Raw genomic sequence first — 23,167 nt, 5'->3', positions numbered from 1 at the left:
GCTTCCTGCTCGACCTCAAATAATATTTCAGTGCTAAAATCGGCGATGAAGTCAACGAGTACCTGCGACTTTATCGTTGTTTGCGGCTGATAGTTTATCATGCTCGCTTAATTCTATGGCCCATTTGGCCCACCTTCCCAACAACTCGGATTTATGTAAGATACTTCTGAGGGGGAAAGTCGTCACCACCGATATGGGGTGATTCGAGGTGGGGATATCTCATTTCTGCGTCAACTAAGGTTTTGCTGATATAATAAATCAAGGATTACGTACCTTTGTTTTTGCGGACCAGAACAGTACTTACCGGGACTTCTAAGACGGCCAGGTAGATCAAGAGGCGTTCGCCGGGATCTGCCTTAGCGAGTAGTGGCAGTGAGGACAAGTATGCTTTTAGTTTTCTTAGGGCCTCGATGCAATCTGAATTCCACGAGAGCCTATTGTCTTTCTTTAGCACGTTAAAGAATTTATGGCATCTGTCGGATGACCGTGAGATGAACCTCGATAGGGCGGCTATCCGGCCTATCAGTTTTTGTACCTATTTTTTGCTGGTTAGCATTTTGGGTATCCCTTCGATGGCCTTGATCTGGTCTGGACTGGACTGACCTCGATGCCTCTTTGTGATACCAAGAATCCGAGGAATTTGCCTGAGGTTACACCGAAGGCGCACTTTTCGGGATTTAGCTTCATTCCATACCGCCTTAATATGTTGAAGGCCTCTGTAAGGTGATCAATATGGTCCTCTTTCCTTTTGGATTTGACCAACATGTCATTGATGTAAACCTCCATCATTTTGCCTAGTTGGTCTTTAAACATTTTGGTGACCAACCTTTGGTATGTCACCCCCGCATTCTTTAATCCGAACGACATGACTCTGTAGCAGTATGTTCCTTGATGGGTGACAAAATTGGTTTTCTCCTGGTCTTTCTCCTCCATGAGGATTTGGTTGTAACCCGAGTAGGCATCCAAAAAGCTTAGCAGTTCGTGCCCTGTTGTTACCTCGATGAGTTGGTCGATATGAGGCAGTGGAAAAGAGACTTTCGGGCATGCCTTGTTTAGGTCCATGAAATCAACGCACATCCACCATTTCCCCTTTTTATTTTTTACAATGACCACCTTTGCGACCCGTTGGGGATATTTTGATTCTCGGATAGAACCGTTGAAGAGTAGTTTATCAATTTCAACGCTGACGGCCTCATTGATTGCGGTATTGAACTTTCTCCTTGTCTATCGCACTGGCGGATATAGCAGGTCGACGTTCAGCTTATGCGTAGCGATGTCTTTCGGAATGCCCGACATATCTGAATAGGAGAAGGCAAATAGGTCGGCATTGTCAGTTAAGAATTTATGAAATATACTTGGTTCTAAGAGATTGTGTCCGATATAAGCCTTTGTTGTGTTGCTATTGTTGTATAGTTGGACAGGATAGAGATCTTCTATGGTTGACTCAGCGTCCTTTATGATGTCGGGATCCTTGATAACGTCTATTTGTGTGTCGGGTTTGGTTCCCCTTGCTAATTGCTATGCTTTCGCGTTCTCTCCCTTTAGTTATTGGGTGTGCGCACGATCCTGGGCATTACGATAACATTCTTGTGCGGGGAGTTGTTCGCCTTTGATGTTAAATATTCCCCATAGAGTAGGGAACTTGATTACTTGATAGAGACTTGACGGGATAGTCCGCATGGCGTGTATCCACGGTTGCCCTATGATGGCGTTGTAGGCTGTGTCTTGATCCATGATGTGAAATGTTGTTACCAGGGTGACTCCTCCGGCTAGAACGGGTAGCACTATTTCTACAAAAGTTCACTCGACTGCATTATTAAAACCCGTTAGTGTTATGCAACGCGATATTATTTTATCTTCGAGCCTCATCTCTACGAGGACTCGAGGATGGATAATACATGTGCTGCTTCCGTCGTCCACCATTATTCTTTTCACATCAGTATCTGCAATACGTAAACTAATAACAAGAGCATCGTAGTGAGGGAAAGACAAACCGTCAGTATCTGACTTATCGAAGACGATACTATTTTCAAGGTCATCATACTGTTCGTGAGTGATCGACAGTTTGAGTTTGTATGTAGTGGTGAATTTCACATGGTTGATTGTTGTCCCGTCACCTCCACCTATGATCATTTGTATGGTACGAGTGGGAGAGGGCGGTTTTGGAGGTCCTTGGGGTTGTTCGCGTCAGCGGGAAAAGTTGGCTCACCCTCAGTCGCTCATCAGTTCTCTCAGGTGTCATTGATTTAGCATTCTCACTACCTCTTGCCGCAGACCTATACAGTCCTCGATTTTGTGACCCCGTTCCAGGTGAAATTCACAGAGGGCATTTGATTTTCAAGTACTTGGGTCGGACTTTATCTTTTGTGGCCATTGCATCTTCGTGCCAAGCTTCTCTAGTGCGTAAACTATTTCTGAAGGAGAAACACAAAAATTGTGAGCAGATAAGAGCGGAGGCATACCTCTTTTGTTTTGCGGTGTCGCGGTATGCCGAGGAGGGACATCCATGTACCGCAGGGGATGTGGAATGGTTGTTTTGATGTAGGGCTGATTTCTCTCTCGATCGAGACAGGGGCCCAACTGATCCCTTCGACTGTTATTGCGACGATCCTTCCTTGTTTCTGTTTGAACTGACATCAGTCGTTAGATCGGGCCATTAAGATCGTCCTCGTCGGCTCTTACCTCGGCACAATAGGCGTTGTGGATTTCTTCCCAAGTGGTGGGAGGGTATTTCATGAACCTGCTTACTAGTTTTCTGGTTGCTCTCGACCCGTTTTTGCTCAACTCGTTATGGAAGGCCGTTACCGCCATCCCCTCTGATACATTCGGTAGGCTCATTCTCACCCTGTTAAACCGGGCTAGGAAGTACCTGAGTCCCTCTCAAGTGTCTGCCTAACGGCGAATATGTCATTTACCTTGGCTTCCACCTTTTTATCCCATGCATGAGTGGTGACAAACTTGTCCGCCATTTCTTCGAACATTGCTATTGATCGTACCAGTAGTTGTGAGTACCAGTTTAGGGCCTCCCTTGTTAGGGTTTCGCCAAACTTTTTTAGTAGCACTGATGGTACTTGTTCTTTCGAAAGATCGTTGTTTTTAACCGTTGTGACGTAGTGAATGATATGATCTTCTGGGTCCATTGTACCGTCATATATCTTCAAGTACGGTGGCATTTTGAAGGTTTTAGGAATGGCATGGGGGGTTGCTTCCTCGTTGTATGGTTGCTCGATGAATCGACTAACGTCTCGTTTCGGTAACAACTTTGGGGCGCCTGGTATCTTATCAACCCTTTCTTGATGCTACTTCATCTGGTCGCGGAGCGCCTTATTTTTGTTTTTCATTTCTTCCATCTTCTTTAGAATGGCTGCGAGTGCATCGTTACCTGCATCAATAGTGGTGTGAGTGTTACCAGTTCGGGGGGCATCTTGTTCGCCGGTGGCTGTCGTGATTTCTACATGTGCAGCGTCCCTGTTCTCCCTTTGGGTGGGTTTATCAAGTATGTTGTTCAGAGTGCTTGTTAGCCATTCTTCCAGTAGCCTTTTTACCACCGGTGGCGCTTCTTCCGTTATTGACGTAGAGGCTTCCTTTTCGCGTGAAGCAGTAACGCTTTCGGGGGGAGGCAAAGCATTTCGCCTAGGCATAACGCTTGGCGTCACATTTTAATTGTCCTCCTTGTCATCTTCGTTGATGGTGTTCAAGATATTGGTAATGACACTTGTTATCGTTTTCAACCTCGCATCTCCTTTCCATGCCATTGTTAGTTGGTGCAAACGAAGAAGAGGTGTTTTTTTTATGATCTAGAAAGAACTATAGTTTCAACTGAAAAACTCCCCACAGACGGTGCTAAATTGTTTGAGCAAATAAATTCTAAACTAATTAGTAACAAAAACTAATATGATGAATCTCAGTTGAATTTAATAATCTCTAGATCAAGTGGAGCAAAACTCATGTATGATGAGTAGAGTTTATAAACATTAAATAGTGAACTTAATATGTTGTGACTGACAAGATGTGCAATATTATGAAAGTGTAATAAATGTAAGAAATAACAAGGATTGTAGTATAAAGAATAGTCACCCAATGATTATATGATTGGGTGTTTCCTTTCTCTGACGACGTGGAATGGAAAGTAATCAATATCTATGTGGGATCTTGAGATTTATAAACAAATAATGAACAACATGTGTATGGATGAAATGAATAAGACAACCTTCTTGTATATTCTTTTCTCAATCTTACAATATCACTCAGTTCTCGAAAAGGGCAGATCCCTTCTCGTTTACTATCCACTCCTATTTATAAGGGACATTCCCCAAAAAACTCTAAAAAGTATAGCACAAAGAATATTCCAAAGGTATATTCTTCATGTCTCTTTCTAAGTTTAGACTACCGAAACTACTTCATTTTACCTGCGCGCCTCTAGTCGTCATCCTTTACCACAACGATCGTCAGTTGTTGTATTGTAATGATTTCGTCTCAAGCCTCGCTTATCTGTTGTCGTGATTGTCAAATTTGGTCCAATACAGTTTGTCTCTAGTTTGACCAACCTATGACACTTAATAGCATATCTGATAAGTATATAAATTCGATTGTATGCTTAAAATCATAAAAAAATTTCATCAAAAATTAAAAATATTTTTTTCTTCAAATTTCGGAATCAAATTACATCATATAACTTGAACGGAGAGAGTGCAATAGACTTCTATCTTTGATCTCTCTGTATGTTACTTTGTTTATACCACTACGGAAGTATAATTGTCCTTCTTATTTTCAAGCTTTAATTTTATTTTTTTGTTTTATAATATGGGGAAATCTGTGTTCCCTTAATATAATAAGATAGACTAATTGTTTATTGAAAGAGATTCCCAGTGAAGGCATCGCACTTTTTGCAAAGTGTTGCAAGTGGACAGATGGTCCGACTGACATTTCCAACTCAACGTAACCTTACCTAAAACAAATAATAACGTGTCACCGACTCCTCCTTCGTGTCGGTAACGACATTCAATCTATGGCCGCCGACCTTCCTTCGCAGCAATGCTACACCTCCCATTTTAACTTTTCTTTTGACTTTTGTATAATGCAAAGAGCATAACATTTTATTTCATGTTGAATAATTTATAGTAATTTTTTTCCAATCTAGTCTAGATAAAGAAAGATAGATTATAATATATTCACAGTCTAAGTTTATACTCTCTTTGTTCCGATTTATGTGAAGGTGTTTAGATATCGAGAGTCATACGGATTATTTTTAGTTATAATTTTTCATATTTTTTTTTAATATTTTAAATTATTAATTATTGTGACTTATCGTACTTTTTACGTAGTTTTTGAATATATAACTTTTATTTTGAAATCTGAAAAACTTTATGTCCAAATGGATAGTCAAAAATAATAAGTATGAATCTCGAAAAGCAAAAATATCGTATAAATTATGACAGAAAGAGTATAATTTAACTATAATTAATCATCTAATTAGTACTTTACGTTGGCAAATTGGGTGAGATAACGCAAATATTTCATCAATTAGTTCATAAATCATTCAAAGTTCAAACATAATTGCAAACTCGCGTATGTGAATAACTACTTTTTTATATATAACCGGGAAAATTTTCAAGAAATGGTGGCGCATAATTCGAATATAATGAATAACCATCCTTTTATTCTTCTTCATTTAAATATTAAATTTTTATTTATAATAAGATAAAAATCTTTATGCTTATTACATTTTTATTTATATAACAATATCTATCGTATATCTAATTCACATTTCATGTGCTACACTTTTATGGAAACCTTGATTGCAATTACTCTTCTTTTGTTTCCATCAATAAGAAAATATAATAATTTTCATTTTTTTTCTTATATAGAAGAAAACAAAAGAAGAGCAAAGGAATCGTTTTTTGTAATAAAGATATCAATAGCACACCATTGTAAGCACTTGTTCCGCCGCCTTTTTCTCTTCACCGTCTCCTCGTATTTCTACAATTCTACGCTTTCCTTTTTAGTTTCTCTCTTTTTATCATTCTTCTTCTTCAACACCACATAAAAATTATTTAAACAAAACCAAAAAAAAGGCAACAAATTATTCATCGGCACATTTCATTCTAATCTCCCTTAAGGCATCGCCAGGTTGAGACGACACGTCAAGAATGGCGCGCCGTCTCTTCACTTGCTTCGGCAAAGGCTCTTCTCATTCTTCTTCCAAACACCACCAGACCTCTAACGACAATGCAACGGCAGACTTAACGGCGGAGGAGCAGAAACGGTGCGGGCCAGTGGTGGTGGAGTTATTCTCATCACAGGGCTGCGCCACCTCACCTGAGGCGGAGCTGTTGTTTTCGAGGATAGGAAGAGGCGATTTTAACCTGGAGATGCCGGTGATTTTGTTGGCATATCATGTGGATTACTGGGATTATATGGGCTGGAAAGATCCATTTGGGTCTAGTTTATGGACCGTTAAACAGAAGGCTTATGTTGAGGCCTTAAATCTTGATACAATGTTTACTCCACAAATTGTGGTCCAAGGACGAGCTCAATGTGTTGCCAATGAACACGAAGCTCTCTTCTCTTGCATCAAATCTGCCCCCAGATTTCCTGCTCCTTCCTTCCAGGTTTGTTCTTGTTACCATATTGTTGATTTTAAAAGGATTTGCTTTTGATCATACATGGAATCATTAGTAGATTTATATAATAAATAAAATGGTGCATTTTGGTGTTGCCAACGTACCAAAAGATGTGGTGCAGTGAATGAGACTGTTCTTCCCTCAATCAAAGGTTTCGGGTTTGAGCTCTGGGTATGGAAAAATACTTGGTAGGAGCGTTTCCCCCGAATTGGGCCCTACCGGGCGGGAAACAGAAAAAAAAATCTTTATCTTTCTTCACGATCTTATAATTAATCTTCAAAATCAAACCATGTTTTGTATTACCAATTTGTATTGGTTATTCCGTCTGATAAAAAACAATCGTAGTTGATACGGAGAATTTTTATGTTAGATTCAAATTAATGTGGGATTGATTTAATTCGTCATGATCTTGCACCAAGTTACAGTCTACTGGAAATGATAAGCTAATATGTGCAATCCAAGATAATTTGATCATTTGGATATCAAGAAAAAGTAACTAAAATTTGACCTCAACACATTATTCTGATAAAGAATTTTATTGAATTGGTACAGTTTAGTTTAACTACTGTCATTAGACTCTTTTGCATTCATTGGATTAGTACAATTCCATATGGACCACCTCTTATGAAAATACGTGTCAATTGGAAGGCGGATTCATGATTTAAAATTTGATGTATTCAGTCTTTAGGTTTTAAACTGAGCTTAGTATAATTTTGAAATTATGGGTCAGAATTTAATATTTATTGAAACTTTAGTGGTTTTTCCTATATATGGCTACATTTTATATTGAAAATATTGGTCGCTATTAGGACTCTCATAACTACAAAATGTTAGTAAATTATAGTGGTAAGTCTACAAGTCATCCTCCTAGGTAAGTGGTATTGTCAGCCTCCTATGATATATCCAACACATGTACTTACTGATTATAAATTGGAAGAGAAGCTGCTCCATAATCAAAACTCTCTCAGTTGCTAATGTTGCAAAAGACATATTAACAGGCGACATTCGAGAGGCCAACAGCAGAGTCATTGCAAGTATCCCTATTAGGATCTCTGAGGAGTAAGGTGGACAACAATGGTGTCAATATCATGATTGCTCTGTACGAATGCGGTTTGGTGACTGATTGCGCTACGGGAGAAAACAAAGGAAAAATGCTTGCAAATGACTATGTTGTTAGGAAGCTGGAAAAGCTCTGTTCAGTCAAGGATATTACTGCAAAGAAGACGATCTCTGGAACTGTCAATTTCTCTCTTTGGGATGGCTTCAATAGTAGCAAATGTGGCGTAGCTCTCTTTGTCGAAAATGGCTCTCATCAAATTTGTGGATCACAGAACTTTAAATTGCCGGAAAATCTCTGAATAGTTTGATGATTTACTGATTGAAACTCTTTGGTTACTGGTTGGATTGCTTGTAATGAGTTTCTTATCAAAATTTCTTGCGAAGCATTCCAGATACAAACTTGTTCATTATGTATAGGTTGTGTGTGAATGTTGGTGTTAGCTTCTTTATCCGTTTCTTTTTTAAAACTCTTTTTTTTTTTTTTTCAGTTTGACATATTTATTCTTTCTTTGTACTAAGTGATTGGATTATTAGAAAATGCGACTAGAGATATTTTAGTGTAATTGCTTTTCTCCAACTTGTTTGTTGGGTTGAAGACTGCATAGATCATAATGCATTCTTTCACCTTGGTTTGCTTTTTTTTCTTTATTTAATGACCAAATTAGGTTAGCACTTCTAATTTCGTTTTCTTTTCTTTCTTAGCTGGCACTAGTTTGGTAAAAAATTGTGCTTCTCTGTGTACAGTTGGAAATTCATCGCAGGACTAATAGATCAAAAAGCAGAGGCAATACTTCCTCGCGTCTTTCCCTCCCGAGTTCTTTATAGAAATCTAGCACTCTAGCTTTGATATCTTTGCAAGGAAATTAGATTTTCTATAAGCTTATGCGAGAAAGTTATACGGTGGAATATGGTACTATGCAATTCCTTTTTGTTTTCAGTGGACACGACGGTCTACACAATTACCGCCTAAACAGACGAAGAGTTTTACTACCACATTAAGCATCTTTGTAAATCGTATAGTTGTATTATTCCAATTCCTAGCAGCTACAAAGTGCATGAAACTCCTAAAGATAACATCCAATTTCCAACCTTAAGCTCTCAATAGTTTCTATGAAGTTAAATGTAGACTACCTACCATATTAAGGAACACTTTAGTTTCTGTCTCTCTGGGAAACTCATACAAGAAGCATTCGGTAGCATAGCCGCTACATGAGCAGTACTCAGTTTTATATTTTTATGGCACCAAAAGAATATGTTTTTAGCAAAAAGACATGCAATATCTACAAGAATACAGCCAAACGATCACATAACAAACTTAGACCCCATGAAAGGGAAACTAAACCTCCACTGATTATTTTTCTTTACAAGAAGCACCGCACTGCCCTTTTCTCTACCATCCTTCGAAAGAACCAAAGCAGAAAAGGGATGGATCTGGTTTAACATTTCAATTTTGGCAAAAGAGACACGTGCATTAAAATCCGCTAGTGCTTTACACTGAATCAATAGCCTCAACCTGCTGCCGAGCTAGGTACTTCTCCCTTCGCTCCTTCTATTGATGAACAAGAGCAAGCAGAAAAACAAAGTTAGAGCCTAAAGGAATCGAACATGGAAATATACATGCCTTGATTTACACATACAGAGTCTTACCCATTCATCTATTACTAGACCTTCTCCCACAACTTTTGGTCCAGTTTCAACTGGAGGTTTCTTGCGAGATTCTAATGCTGCCTCAGCTTCAGCCAACTGACGTTTTAGCTTTTCCAGTGCCTTAATCAATCAAGTTATTTAGTTGGAGAGTGAACTTGGAGCAAATTGTACAAGCAGATAAACAGTAACATGTCTAATTCTTACCGGAGAAGGGCGTTCCGGGTCCAAGAACACCACCCGTAGGACACGTTCAATAGTCACTTGATCCTTTTGTTCATCAAACTGCATCAACACAAACCAACAGGATTATAACACTGTTGGATTTATTGACAACAAATTCGAGTCACACTATAGACTTATATTCTGTAGTTACACATCAGATTTCGCACACAGTGGCAACTGAGGCACGAAATTCCCACGTTTAGTTTTGGGAATGCACATACACAATCGCTTTCCAAGGAGAGAACCCAAGTCAGAAACAGTATGTTGCACCAAGATTGCCTTCCAAGGGAGTATAGAATGATGGTGAAAGAAAAGAAAATCTTTAGTAATCCTGACTATCGCAAAGACAGGACAGGAAGAAATGGGTTGTGTATGACATTCTGATGCTCCTAAATTTGATCCTAAAAAAGGATGAAACATTTCAAACTTGGGAGTTGCAGACAAAAGCAACTGTTCCTAGCTACATTGTAAAAGCCCCAAACCTCAATAACTTCATGTATTCACAGTCTATGTCATTTTTTCAGGATGTTCTAACTGATTAAATTTACAATAAAGGAAAGTACATATCAAGCATCGAACAGGATTTTCCAAAATCTGCTGAAGGCTTTGCCTTGAAGACATCATCAAATATTTTTGTACTGAAGGTCATGATTTTAAGACAACACTACAAGCACATCTCTATGCAATTTTAACAATTCTTTTCTTGGAATATACCAAAGGCAACTTATCTAATTTTTAATGCTACTCTACTCAAAAGACGGGAATCAGCTAAAATATCCTTTCTTAATCAAAGCCTACTGGAAAGAGCTTCTGCTATGTCACCATAGCCAAGGTGGTAAGAGAAGCTCCTGGATTAAGTGAAGGACAAAGAAGCAAGCAAGCACAGAACTACATGAATACAGCCACCACAAATAAGCTATACATCCTGGATGAACTTTTTATCTTGAAATTAAGGTGTACCAAAGATCCGAGCTTCTTCTAAATTCTAATTTACTACTTCTAAGTTCTAACAAATTATTAACATATTTAATAAGATAGATATATAGGAGCATGTCATGAAGATGTCATTTCAAATAATGCCGACCTATGATAGAGCTCCATATTTACCTGCATCTTACCATAAAATGCTCTATTTATATAAGCGGTAAATAATATAATCCCCAGCTGATTTTCATAAAGATGTTCGGAAGATAGGACAGGGTCCATCCTTACATAAAGAAAAATACATAGAACAGATAGACAAATAAAGAACTCGTGACTTTCAGCACCAAAAGGACAAAAAACAAAAAAATGTCCAAGATCCAGACAAGTCCATATACACCTTTCCATGTTAATGTGTTAAGTTAAAATGCATGAATCATCAGTAAGAAAATCAATGTGTTGCACATGATGAGTATTCAAAGTTGAAGAAGCACGATACCCTAACTTACTTTGTGGTTAAAGATGCTGCAAACCCATAAAATTGCCACTTTTAAAAAGACCTAGGAAGTTCAGTTGCTTACCAACTCAGGTACGTAATCCGTTCCTTCTTTAACCTTCAAGCTCATGATCTTGAACTTTACCTTGCTCTTTTGATCTACAGGCTTTTCGTTGTTCTCAGGGTGCTCAACAAACTTGAAGACTATCATTCAGTCACAAAATCCAAATATAAGTTGATCTTCTACATCCAAAAAAGATACTGGAAACAAGATAACTTAGGCAAACCAATTACCAGTGGCAATAACGCTTTCACCAGGTTCGAGAATGCCTCCGGGAGGTCGCATGTAGCAGCTCTTTGGTGCAGTAGTTTGAAACTTGAAATGCAAAAGGAAGAATCAAGGTAAAAAAAAGGCAATAATCAGAAACTTACACCACTAATTATATGGTGTGAACTGTGAAGGCAATCAGAAATTAAACCTCCATAAATAACAACAAGAACTGCTATGCTCCAACCCTGAACTAGACAAGGTCAGCTATATTATTCATAAGAATACCAGAACAACAATTTAGACTTGAAAAGTCTTTGCAAGATGCATAGTCAATTCAAGAACTTAAGACAAAAGTTATAAATCAGGGAGCTTCACTGCACAGCAAAAAAATGATTTTCGTTATTTTATCTTTTTTAGATTTTTGATTACAGAAAGATACATAATTATATTAAGCCAGCGCCCTTTTGCGACATCAATGTACTTGAGATTCTGCTTTGTCATTAGCTCACTTGTCTTGGTCTAGTCTTCGACCCTAAAGCATAGAACAGACTAATTTGAGATATGGGAATAAGCTTCACAACAAAAAGTAAATGCGAATGGTTTGAAGGTAGATACTATTGGTTCAACATGAACCATCCAGAAGATCCAGATACGGTAAAATCACTTAGGAAATTAATTACACCTCCTACTAGCGTCTCTTTCTCGTGTTTTTTAATGTAACACCTTCAATTTATAGATTCCAAACACTTGACACAGGTCGCATAAATTAATTAATAAGATTAAAAGCGATTTCTGAAAATTACAGACCTTACTAGCACCAATTATTACGTAAAGGATCCTTAAATAAATTACCTTAAATGCGACATAAGATTTGCTAGTGTTCTTAATCTTTACAGCACTCTTCACCTGCTTTCCCGGTTCATCTGCCGAAAAAATATTAAATTATCTTAATAAAAGCAGAACGTAATTGCTTCACACTCCAACACGAAATTACATGACATAAAAAAACCGAAAATTGTTGAGCTAAAAGGAAATGAAAAAGTAATATAAATAAAGTCAAAGATAGTCAACGGCGACGCACAAGGAAAATAGAGATTGTTAGCTGGATCGAGCCGAAGCCTACGCCGAGCCGGAAGCAATGATCTGGCAACTGAGGTAACGGAAGAAGTAGAACGAGAATTATTGGATCCGACGCCGTTTTGGTGACTGTGATTCTGAGAGTGAAGATTCTGTGTAGACGAAGAAGATGAAGAGGTAGTTCCTGATTGCCAAAGAGGACAAAGCTTCCAGAGCTTTCCGTCGGAGCTATGTGGCTTGTGGTGGTCGGCGATGGCCATGGGGCGAAGTTTTTGGCCGGAATTCTACTGGAGTTCTCCAATTTTCAGGTCATAAAAATTAGGGCAACTTGTTGAATTGTCCTTTGTGAGGAAAAACTTTCACGTTGACTTAAATGTTATTAAGGTCAGAAAGAAGTCACGTATTGTAATTATATTCAAGTCTTCGGGTGGATTTGTTGTAATTCGTAAATTGTCGTTACTTACTGTCTGGAGAAAGTGTTGCAGTTTGATCGAAGTGGAAAGTGCACAGAAACAAGCGCATTTTTTCGGACTTCAAATCACAGTTTTAATTGCATTTTCCTTTTGTTTTCATGTCCGTCCACGCTTACCTTAAACATTTACTAAAAAAAATCTTGCAAAATTAACATCCTATGCTGACAATTACACGACCCTAACAACCTGAACATCATTGCCGGAGTAGTTGTTAATTTATTGCAATCTCTTCTGGATGATTAGTTATTACATATACTCCTATATAATAATATAATACACAGCATGACGGAGTTGTTAATTTTGAGATTGACGGGAGATGGAATTTTTTATATTTGAAGGAAAGATAAATAACGTAAATATTTTTTTATGTTTAATATTTAACAATCATCTAGAGATCGGCTCAAAATCAATGCCATGTGCATGTTTTGAAAGAAATTTTAGTTTCATATATTCTTCTTTCTTCTTCTTCCCCTTTTTGCATTTAAAAGTGTAAAAGTTTCAAGTCCAAGTCATTTAAAAATCCTTCTACATTTTTTACTTCTCTCATAGCCCTTTAAATAAATTTTTTGACTTTAATAATTATCTTTTGGAATTTGTTTTCTTTTTTATATCCACAGATTATATCTTAAATTTAATATTTTAAAATTCATCACATTTCACTTAAATTTCTTTAACTCACAGAAAAAAAAAATATAGTCCAGTACTATTGCTATCAAATATGTTTTATAATTAAATTTCATTTTTGTCGTGAAACCACATCATCTTTTTCAATCACAATAATTAACAGACATAATTTAAGTGATTTCAAATCAGTAAACACATTCAAGGAATAAAAGTTGATTTTTTTTTTGTGAGAAAGATTAAGAAAACGTGTCTAGCACTAAAATCGAAATGCATACAAACATCATTAAATTAAAAAATGCATAGCTGAAGAGTGAGGAGTGTGTAAGTTCGAATGGATTTGAAAGAGGAACAATAATATGAATGAAGTGAAAACACTTATCGAGCCTTCATTTATAGAGTGATAGAGTAATCTCGTCATGCGACAAGAATTGGATGGTAGGCACAATTCTTACTAGTTCTTGGCACAACTTTTGTGCAGTTGAAGACTATCATGACAACGAATGTGAAATGGCACAGCATATGGCTGTTAGCCAATGACAAAAAACCATAATGACCACGCACACCTACTGGTTAGCAATGTTATCAATGAGCATCAAGTATATTATTACCTTCTGGTAACAATCCTGTGTGGAAACACAAAATTAGGAGGAAACTAAAGAAAAACTGTTAGAAGGAAAAACTGGAACAAAAAATAGTAAATAATAAGAAATATTCCGAGTCCACAATTTTCTTGTGCGTCCTTAAGGAATTTTAACCCCCTCACACGTTGCCAAGGTAATGGATTAAATCCTCTCAGGATAAAACGGAATAAACCTTCCTGCAACAGTGGCAATACAAACTGCAGGATACCAACGAACTCAAAGAACGAAACAAAATCACACTTACGAATTTGAGAGAGAGAGACTGCGAATTAGGATGCAGTGTATTCAGAAAGAAAGAAGTTCTGGAGTGTTTTCCGTATATCGAAAATGGAGCCTTGCCTCAGAATTTATAGGCAATTATCAGAAGAGGTGTCTGGAAAAAGTGCATTTTCAGAAGAATACGCTGCCTGCCGCGGTTCTACCGCGACCGCGGCAGAACCGCGGTCAGAGAGGCTCTCTGAATCTGCCTGTCGCGGTTCCACCGCGGTCGCAATAGAACCGCAGCCAGAGAGACCCTCTGAATCTTCAGCAGGATTCTGGCATATTTTCAGTAGTGATTTGGCATTTAATTAATTATTAAATAATTAAATAAATTTTGTCCAAAAAATAATCTTATCGATCGTTTGACAAATCCAAATCCAAAGCCGAGCCGAGCGAGCGACGACGACGACGACGGCGCGAGGGTTCATTCTCTTCAACTCCTTTTAAGAGCTTTAAGAAGTGATTCTATATATAAGCACATAAATGTGGTTGTCCCTCACCAATGAGGGATAAAGTACAAGACAAAAGTTTACTTCTTCATATTTTTCATTTTCCCTCCATTTTATTTCCCTCCATTTCCAATTCACATTTCTTCTACTTTAAAGTCCAATGGCTTAAAGTCCAACAATCCCTCACATGAATGGGAATGGTTGTATCAAGAAAGATCATAGATGAAAGCTATGTGATTTTGCAAGTAAGGATTAATTGCATCTGGATAAGTAGGTTTCCCTTTGAACTTTCCGTAGTGAACATATGTCGGATATACTCGGTCAATCGGTAGATTTGATATCTTTGAACCGTCGAACTTTAGTGTATACCTAGACAACCATATGTCACACAACCAACCCTTAACCGTCTTTTGGTTCTCATTGTTGTATTCATTTTAGCCATGAACACCGCCTGGTCTCATAAGTGCGTAGAGAACTGGCCTTACAGAATTCTCCTTGAAGCGGCTTACATTTCACACTTACATAGGTGATTCCTAAACGTGTAATCCTTTAGATTGACACTATTTGATAGATACCTCATCAAACTTTGATAATCATTAAAGAACGTGTAAAGGTCTATCCTTGTTACTGAACATTGTCTTCATCACGAGAATGGACCAAAGATTTTATTTTGACAATGTTGAACCGGTCAATCACAACTTTGTTTGAGCTCCTTGAACCTAGATCTCGGAACATCCAAAATTCTAGGTAGAGTTACCGCCATGTTGACTTGTCCTCGGCCATAGTCCCATTCCCTTAGATGATTTCTCAACTCCCTCTCTAGTTAAGCCTTTTGTAAGTGGATCCGCAACATTATCCTTTGATCTTACATAATCAATAGTGATAATTCCACTAGAAAGTAGTTGTCTAACGGTATTATGTCTTCGTCGTATATGACGAGACTTTCCGTTATACATAACGCTCCCTGCCCGTCCTATTGCAGCCTCACTATCGCAATGTATGCAAATAGGAGCCAAAGGCTTTGGCCCGAACGAAATGTCTTCTAAGAAATTTCGAAGCCATTCAGCTTCTTCACCGGCTTTATCCAAAGCTATAAACTCTGATTCCATTGTAGAATGAGAGATACACGTCTGTTTGGAAGATTTCCAAGATACTGCTCCTCCACCAACAGTAAAAACATATCCACTTGTGGACTTTGTTTTTGTTTAGCCGGTTATCCAATTTGCATCACTATATCCTTCGATAATCGCAGGATATTTATTGTAGTGCAAAGCGTAGTCTTGGGTATACTCCAAGTATCCCAGAACTCGTTTCATTGCCACCTAGTGATGTTTGTTGGGATTACCTGTGAATCGACTAAGTTTACTTATTGCACAAGCTATATCATGTCGTGTACAGTTCATGATGTACATTAAGCTTCCCAACATACGAGCATACTCCAATTGAGACGTACTTTCACCTTTATTCTTTATAAGATGATGGTTTAAGTCAATTGGAGTTCTTGCACTTCTAAATTCCAAGTGTTTGAATTTTTCCAGTACCATTTTCACGTAATGTGACTGAGACAAAGCTAGACCTTGAGGAGTCCTCTGGATTTTAATTCCTAGAATTACATCGGCAACTCCTAAGTCTTTCATATCAAACTTACTAGCAAGCATACGTTTAGTAGCTTGAATGTCGGCAATGTCTTTGCTCATTATTAGCATATCATCAACATATAAGCAAACAATGACTATATGATTTGGAACGTTCTTAATGTAAACACATTTATCACATTCATTAATCTTAAAACCATTTGACAACATTGTTTGGTCAAATTTCGTATGTCATTGCTTGGGTGCTTGTTTTAGTCCATAAAGGGACTTGACAAGTCTACACACCTTCTTTTCTTTTCCCGGAACCACAAACCCTTTAGGTTGGTTCATGTAAATTTCTTCCTCAAGATCACCATTTAAGAATGTTGTTTTTACATTCATTTGATGGATTTGAAGACCATACAAGGCGGCTAACGCTATTAGCATCCGAATGGATGTAATTCTTGTTACTGGCGAGTATGTGTCAAAATAGTCAAGACCTTCTCGTTGTCTAAACCCTTTGACAACAAGTCTTGCCTTGTATTTGTCAATAGTACCATCGTCCTTCATTTTCTTCTTGAAAATCCATTTAGAAGCCAACCTTTTGTTACCTGGAGGAAGATCAACCAATTCCCAGGTATGGTTGCTCAATATGGATTCTATTTCACTATTGACAGCTTCTTTCCAATATTGTGCTTCTGAGGAAGACATTGCTTCCTTGAAGGTACGAGGCTCATTATCTAGCAGGAAAGTCAGAAAATCTGGACCGAATGAAGTAGATGTCCGTTGACGTTTACTTCTTCTCGGATTTTCCTCATTGGGCATATCATTTATTATTTCCTCCCGAGGTCATTTTGACTTTTGATAGGTCAATTCATTTTCCTTTTTATACGGATAAATAATTTCAAAGAATTCAGCATTATCTGATTCTATTATCATATTAACGTGAATCTCAGGATTTTCTGATTTATGAACCAGAAAACGATATGCCTTGCTATTGGTTACATATCCAATAAATACACAATCAACCGTTTTTGGACCTATCTTAACCCTTTTAGGTTTAGGAACTTGTACCTTAGCTAAACACCCCCACACTTTGAAGTATTTCAAGCTGGGCTTCCTTCCTTTCCATTTTTCATAAGGAATGGACTGTGTTTTACTATGAGGTACACGGTTGATTATTCGGTTAGCTGTAAGTGCCCCCCCCCACACGTTCTGTGGTAAACCAGAGCTTATCAACAACGCATTCATCATCTCTTTCAACGTTCGATTCTTTCTCTTCGCAATTCCATTAGATTGTGGAGAGTAAGGGGCAGTTGTTTGGTGAATAATGCCATTTTCCAAACATATTTCTTCAAAAGGAGATTCATATTCGCCACCCCTATCACTTCTTATCATTTTGATCTTTTTGTTTAGTTGTGTTTCAACTTCACTCTTGTATTGCTTGAAAGCATCAATTGTCTCATCTTTACTATTAAGTAAATAAACATAGCAATATCTCGTGCTATCATCAATAAAAGTAATAAAATACTTTTTCCCACCGCGAGATGGTGTTGACTTCATGTCGCAAATATCTGTGTGAATTAAGTCTAAAGGACTTGAATTCCTTTCAACGGACTTATAAGGATGCTTAGCATACTTTGATTCCACACATATTTGACATTTAGAATTAATGAAATCAAATTTTGGCAATACTTCTAAATTTATCATTTTTTGCAATGTTTTGAAGTTGACATGACCTAAGCGTGCATGCCATAAAGTGTTTGACTCAAGTAAGTAAGAAGAAGCATTAACTTTATTTATAGGAATTGCTATTACATTTAGCTTTAAAAGGCCCTTATTCAGGTAACCTTTTCCTACATACACATCATTCTTACTTAGTACAACACTATTAGAAACAAAAATACATTTGAATCCATTCTTGACAAGAAGTGAGGTAGACACAAGATTCTTGCAAATTTCTGGAACATGGAGGACTTGGTTTAGAGTCACTATTTTTCCCGACGTCATCTTCAACGCAATCTTGCCAACTCCTTCAATTTTGTCCGTAGATGAATTTCCCATGAAGATTGTCTCGTCGGGTCCTGCGGGGGCATAAGAAGAAAATAACTCCTTGTTAGCACAAACATAGTGGGTGGCTCCAGAATCTATCCACCATTCTTTTGGATTTCCTACCAAGTTGCATTCAGACAACATGGCACATAAGTCCTCCATTCCATCTTCAACCATGTTAGCTTGGTTCTTTTTCTTCTTATCATTCTATGACGCACGACAATCCACGGCCTTATGCCCAAATTTTCCACAGTTGTTGCAATTACCCTTGAACGTTTTCTTGCTTGGGTAATTCTTTGGTCCAGAAGCCTTCTTCTTCTTCTTATTTTGTGGCGCCTCCTCAATAATGTTAGCCCTTATTATTGTCGAGTTTCCACGTGACTTCTTTTCAGCATTTTTGTTGTCTTCTTCTATCCTCAAACGAACAATCAAGTCTTCAAGTGTCATCTCCTTCCGCTTGTGTTTAAGATAGTTCTTAAGTCCTTCCGCAACGGAGGTAACTTCTCAATGAAAGTGGCGACTTGAAAGGCCTCATTTATGACCATACCTTCAATAATAAATTCACAATTAATAACACGAAAAATCTTATTAATAAAATTATTGATTCGGGTCATACCTTCAGCAAGGAGATCATGCACAATGACTTGTAATTCTTGGACTTGAGTTATGACCGACCTAGTGTCAGTCATCTTGAAATCCAAAAACTTGCAGCCACGAACTTCTTAAGTCCGGCCTCCTCAGTCTTGTACTTCTTCTCAAGCGCATTCCATAATGCTTTTGAAGTTTCCATGACACTATAGACATTGTACAAGCTATCTTCCAAACAAATCAAAATGTAGTTTTTGCACAAGAAATCAGAATGTTTCCATGCTTCAGTTACCACAAATCGTTCGTCATCCGGAGTGCCTTCAGCCAGGACTGGAGGATCCTCCTTGATGAATCGCTACAAACTCAACGTAGTCAGATAGAAGAGCATCTTCATTTTCCAACATTTGAAGTCAATACAGGAAAACTTTCCGGGTTTTTCTGCTGGTGCCATAGCATGAGCAGGAGTTGAACGGCTTGACGAGGCAGCAACACTCGTAACAGTAGCACCCATTCCTGCAACATTTCCATTAGTTTGGTTTTCATTCAACATGTTTCTGTAGAGTTGGAAACAAAACAGAACTTTGTTAAATTAGTGAAGTTTTGATATCTTCAAACTGAATACCAAACCAAACACACAACACATAACAATGGTGAAGTTTTTATATACTTCAAACCCGTACGTTTCTTATTCCGGTAAAGTTTTGTTATACTTTAAATCGGACAGAACAATTATTGGAGTAGAAAGCACGAAGGCTTTAGTCTCCAAACCAGTATACAAAATATAGATAACAGTTTAATATATATATTTCAACACAGAACTGTTAGATTTTTTTTTAAAATTCCTTAAGCTTGTTAACAATCCTGTGTGGAAACACAAAATTACGAGGAAACTAAAGAAAAACTGTTAGAAGGAAAAACTGGAACAAAAAATAGTAAACAATAAGAAATATTCCGAGTTCACAATTTTCTTGTGTGTCCTTAAGGAATTTTAATCCCCTCACATGTTGCCAAGGTAATGGATTAAATCCTCCCAGGATAAAACGGAATAAACCTTCCTTCAATAGTGGCAATACAAACTACAGGATACCAACGAACTCAAAGAACGGAGCAAACTCACACTTACGAATTTGAGTTGGAGAGACTGCGAATTAGGATGCAGTGTATTCAGAAAGAAAGAAGTTCTGGAGTATTTTTCGTATATCGAAAATGGAGCCTTGCGTCAGAATTTATAGGCAATTATCAGAAGATGTGTCTGGAAAAGGTGCCTTTTCAGAAGAATACGCTGCCTGTCGCGGTTCTACCGCGACCGCGGCAGAACCGCGGTTTGAGAGGCTCTCTGAATCTGCCTACCGCGGTTCCACCGCGGTTGCAGTAGAACCTCGGCCAGAGAGACCCTCTGAATCTTCAGAAGGATTCTGGCGTTTTTTCAGCAGTGATTTGGCATTTAATTAAATAATTAAATAAATTTTGTCCAAAAAATAATCTTATCGATCGATCATTTGACAAATCCAAATCCAAAGCCAAAGCCGAGCGAGCGACGACGATGACAGCGCGAGGGTTCATTCTCTTCAACTCCTTTTAAGAGTTTTAAGAAGTGATTCTATATATAAGCACACAAATGTGGTTGTCCCTCACCAATGAGGGACAAAGTCCAAGACAAAAGTTACTTCTTCAAATTTTTTATTTTCCCTCCATTTCCAATTCACACTTCTTCTACTTTAAAGCCCAATGGCTTAAAGTCCAACACCTTCAAAACCGACAATTATGATGGGATAGATGTTTGAGCAAATTATTGCTAAATTCATTAATACTAAGTTAATAGGGTGTATCTCAGTTGAATTTAATAAATCCTTAGACCAAATAAAGCAAGACTCTTGTACCACGGGTAGAGCTTAGGGGCATTAAATAGTAAACTTGATATGTTATGATTGACAAAATATGTAATATCATAGATATATAATAAATGCAAGAAATGATAAGGGTTATAGTGTAAAGGGATTATCACCCAATGATTGTGTGATTGAGTGTTTTCCTTCTCTGACAACGTGAAAAGGTAAGCAGTCGATATGAATGTGGAATCTTGAGATTTATGGACGAAGGTTGAACAACATGTTTTTGAATAAAGTGAATAAGACAACTCTTTCGTATATTCTTCTCTCAATTTTACAATATGTCTCAGATCTCAAAAAGGCAGATCCCCTCTTTGCTCATTATCGCTTCCTATTTATAAGGGACATTCCCCAAAATACCCTAAAAAATACAACATAAAGAATATCGAGAGAAATATTCTTCCTATCTCTTTCTGAGTTTAAGTTACCGCTATTATCCTATCTCAACTGCTCACTTCTAGTCATCGGCCTTCATTTGGACGACCGTCAGTCATTGTGTCGTGGTCGACCCCGTCCTAAGTCTTGCTTATTCGTTACCGTGGTTACCAAATTTGGACCTATACAGTTAGTCCCTCTACTTGTTGAGGTCGTAGCCCTACACGTCCTCGATAAGCGGACATCATTCGTTTCCGTTGTGGGAGACTATTAAATTACGTCGGGTTGATTAAGATTGAAAGAACAACGCAACCTGCAGAGTTCTGATTGATGTGGTTATCAAGGTGTGACGTCACTACCACGCACGTCATCATTATGCATCTTCCCGAGACAGTGTCTGTGTGCTTGTCGCTTTGGTTTAGCGCCATTGACAGTCCTCTACTTCGATTCTTGCGCCATTCAGCCCTATAAAGGTGAGGGTTAAGTTTTTTTCAGAAATTTTTTCCATTTTCTTCCTTGTGTGTACCTTATTCTCATTTGATCATCTTTCTTAGCTCCGTTTCTGTGATTCTGCTTCCCATCTTCCCGTTTGGTCATCGTCTCTCCCTTCAGGTTTACTAGCACACCCTCTGTTATCGAGATGTCCCAAACCTCTCGTGCACACGATGAAGTTTCCGATGCCACCCCTTTGTCAGTGGCCCCTCCTTCTAGTGGCGAGGATATTGCGGCTGATGAGGGTGATAGCTTCCCTACCATAGAAGAGATACTCCCCAGAAACCCTTTGTCCAGGACCGATTACCATAAGGAACCTGCTCCTTCTCCCGTTCTGATGATCTTTGAAACCGGGCATCTCCGTTAGATGAACTCTAGTCTATATACCATATTCCACCTTACGTCGAGATGGTTCCGGCTAGGGGGACATTGTGGAGGTCCATAGACTTGGATATTGTGCTTTTTATGTGTATCTTTTCATGATTGGTCATACCCTCCCTCTTCTTCCGCTAGTAGAGAAGTTCTGTCGGTTTTACAAAGTCTGCCCAGTACAACTGTCTCCGTACTTGTATAAAATCTTTCTGATGCTGACAAAGTATGCAGAGTAGGTTGGGTGTGAGGTTGACATCCACCACCTATTACATTTATTTTCCCGAGCTTTCATAGGGGTGCCATGATACATCTGTGCCATCGTGGGACCAGGTGGTTGGTGGTTGGAACGGATGACAGGGAAAGTCGAAAGTTTTGGCACAAGACTTTTTCATCAAAACGGAGCACTTGGTGTCAGCCCCTGCTGGATTTCTAAAGCAATGGAATCATAATCGTAGGTGTCGATGATGTACGATTGTTATCTACTTTCATTCTTTCTGATTTTTATTCACATGTGATTTTTCTGTGCAGCTGAGAGACGTGCACCTTTTCCCGTCGTCGACATTGACAATTGAGTAGCTCGCGTGCTACCTCACGTGGTGGGGATTCGAGATTGGGTCACTTTTCTCAAACGCTTTGGATCTAAGGTTCCATCTATTAAGTGTTACGTTTTCTCCAGCCTTCGGTTGTTTGTTGTCGTTTATTGATACGACCTCTTTGTGGTGATAGGCCGACGGATTTCCAAAAAAAAGGCTACAGTCCTGGCATTTTGCCAGGCCATTATATCGGCGGGGATGCAATTTACTTTAGCCAAGTCCGTCTGCGGAGGTCGTACTCAGACTTTATCAATAAGGGACCCTCCTCAGGATGTCGCTGTACAAGATGAGATACCTTCTCGGCCTACCTACCACCCCACCCTATAAATGAGTCTTCCAACGGATATGAATCTCCGCCGAGAAAGAGGAGAAGGGTGGAGCTTGGGAAGGTCGTCACCACCGACGTTGAAAAGAGAAAAATCATTGCTTCGAGAGTGGCGTATTTTCCTAAGTCAAGCACAAGGACCG

General features: G+C 38.4%; 2 protein-coding genes across 2 annotated transcripts; one reads left to right on the top strand and one right to left on the bottom strand.

The window, feature by feature from the left end:
- The first annotated feature begins 5,911 nt into the window (after window positions 1-5,911).
- Window positions 5,912-8,245, top strand: LOC107813615 (uncharacterized). The gene is made up of 2 exons (XM_016638900.2): window positions 5,912-6,611; window positions 7,622-8,245. Exons 1-2 carry the CDS (start codon window positions 6,150-6,152, stop codon window positions 7,979-7,981), a joined length of 822 nt encoding a protein of 273 aa, XP_016494386.1. The 5' UTR covers window positions 5,912-6,149; the 3' UTR covers window positions 7,982-8,245.
- Window positions 8,246-8,890: 645 nt separating this feature from the next.
- LOC107813616 (vesicle-associated protein 4-1) lies at window positions 8,891-12,836 on the bottom strand. Its single transcript, XM_016638901.2, has 7 exons — window positions 12,321-12,836; window positions 12,092-12,162; window positions 11,263-11,344; window positions 11,054-11,172; window positions 9,534-9,611; window positions 9,330-9,449; window positions 8,891-9,231 (listed from the first exon to the last, which is right to left on the bottom strand). Exons 1-7 carry the CDS (start codon window positions 12,574-12,576, stop codon window positions 9,172-9,174), a joined length of 786 nt encoding a protein of 261 aa, XP_016494387.2. The 5' UTR covers window positions 12,577-12,836; the 3' UTR covers window positions 8,891-9,171.
- Window positions 12,837-23,167: the final 10,331 nt, after the last annotated feature.

Source organism: Nicotiana tabacum, chromosome 10, assembly GCF_000715075.1.
Source record: "Nicotiana tabacum cultivar K326 chromosome 10, ASM71507v2, whole genome shotgun sequence".
In the NCBI taxonomy this organism is placed as follows: Eukaryota; Viridiplantae; Streptophyta; class Magnoliopsida; order Solanales; family Solanaceae; genus Nicotiana; species Nicotiana tabacum.
The sequence above is the reverse complement of the archived record's forward strand: the minus strand, read 5'-3'. Positions and strand labels throughout refer to the sequence as shown.

What these genes read in the sequence shown, in the direction of transcription:
- LOC107813615 (XM_016638900.2), top strand. Translation starts at nt 6,150, where the DNA reads ATGGCGCGCCGTCTCTTCACTTGCTTCGGCAAAGGCTCTTCTCATTCT. An exon ending in TTCCTGCTCCTTCCTTCCAG is followed by an intron (nt 6,612 to 7,621) that starts GTTTGTTCTTGT and finishes ACATATTAACAG; the next exon opens with GCGACATTCGAGAGGCCAAC.
- LOC107813616 (XM_016638901.2), bottom strand. Translation starts at nt 12,576, where the DNA reads ATGGCCATCGCCGACCACCACAAGCCACATAGCTCCGACGGAAAGCTC. An exon ending in TAACAATCTCTATTTTCCTT is followed by an intron (nt 12,163 to 12,320) that starts GTGCGTCGCCGT and finishes TTTTTTCGGCAG; the next exon opens with ATGAACCGGGAAAGCAGGTG. An exon ending in CGGATTACGTACCTGAGTTG is followed by an intron (nt 9,612 to 11,053) that starts GTAAGCAACTGA and finishes GTGTTGATGCAG; the next exon opens with TTTGATGAACAAAAGGATCA.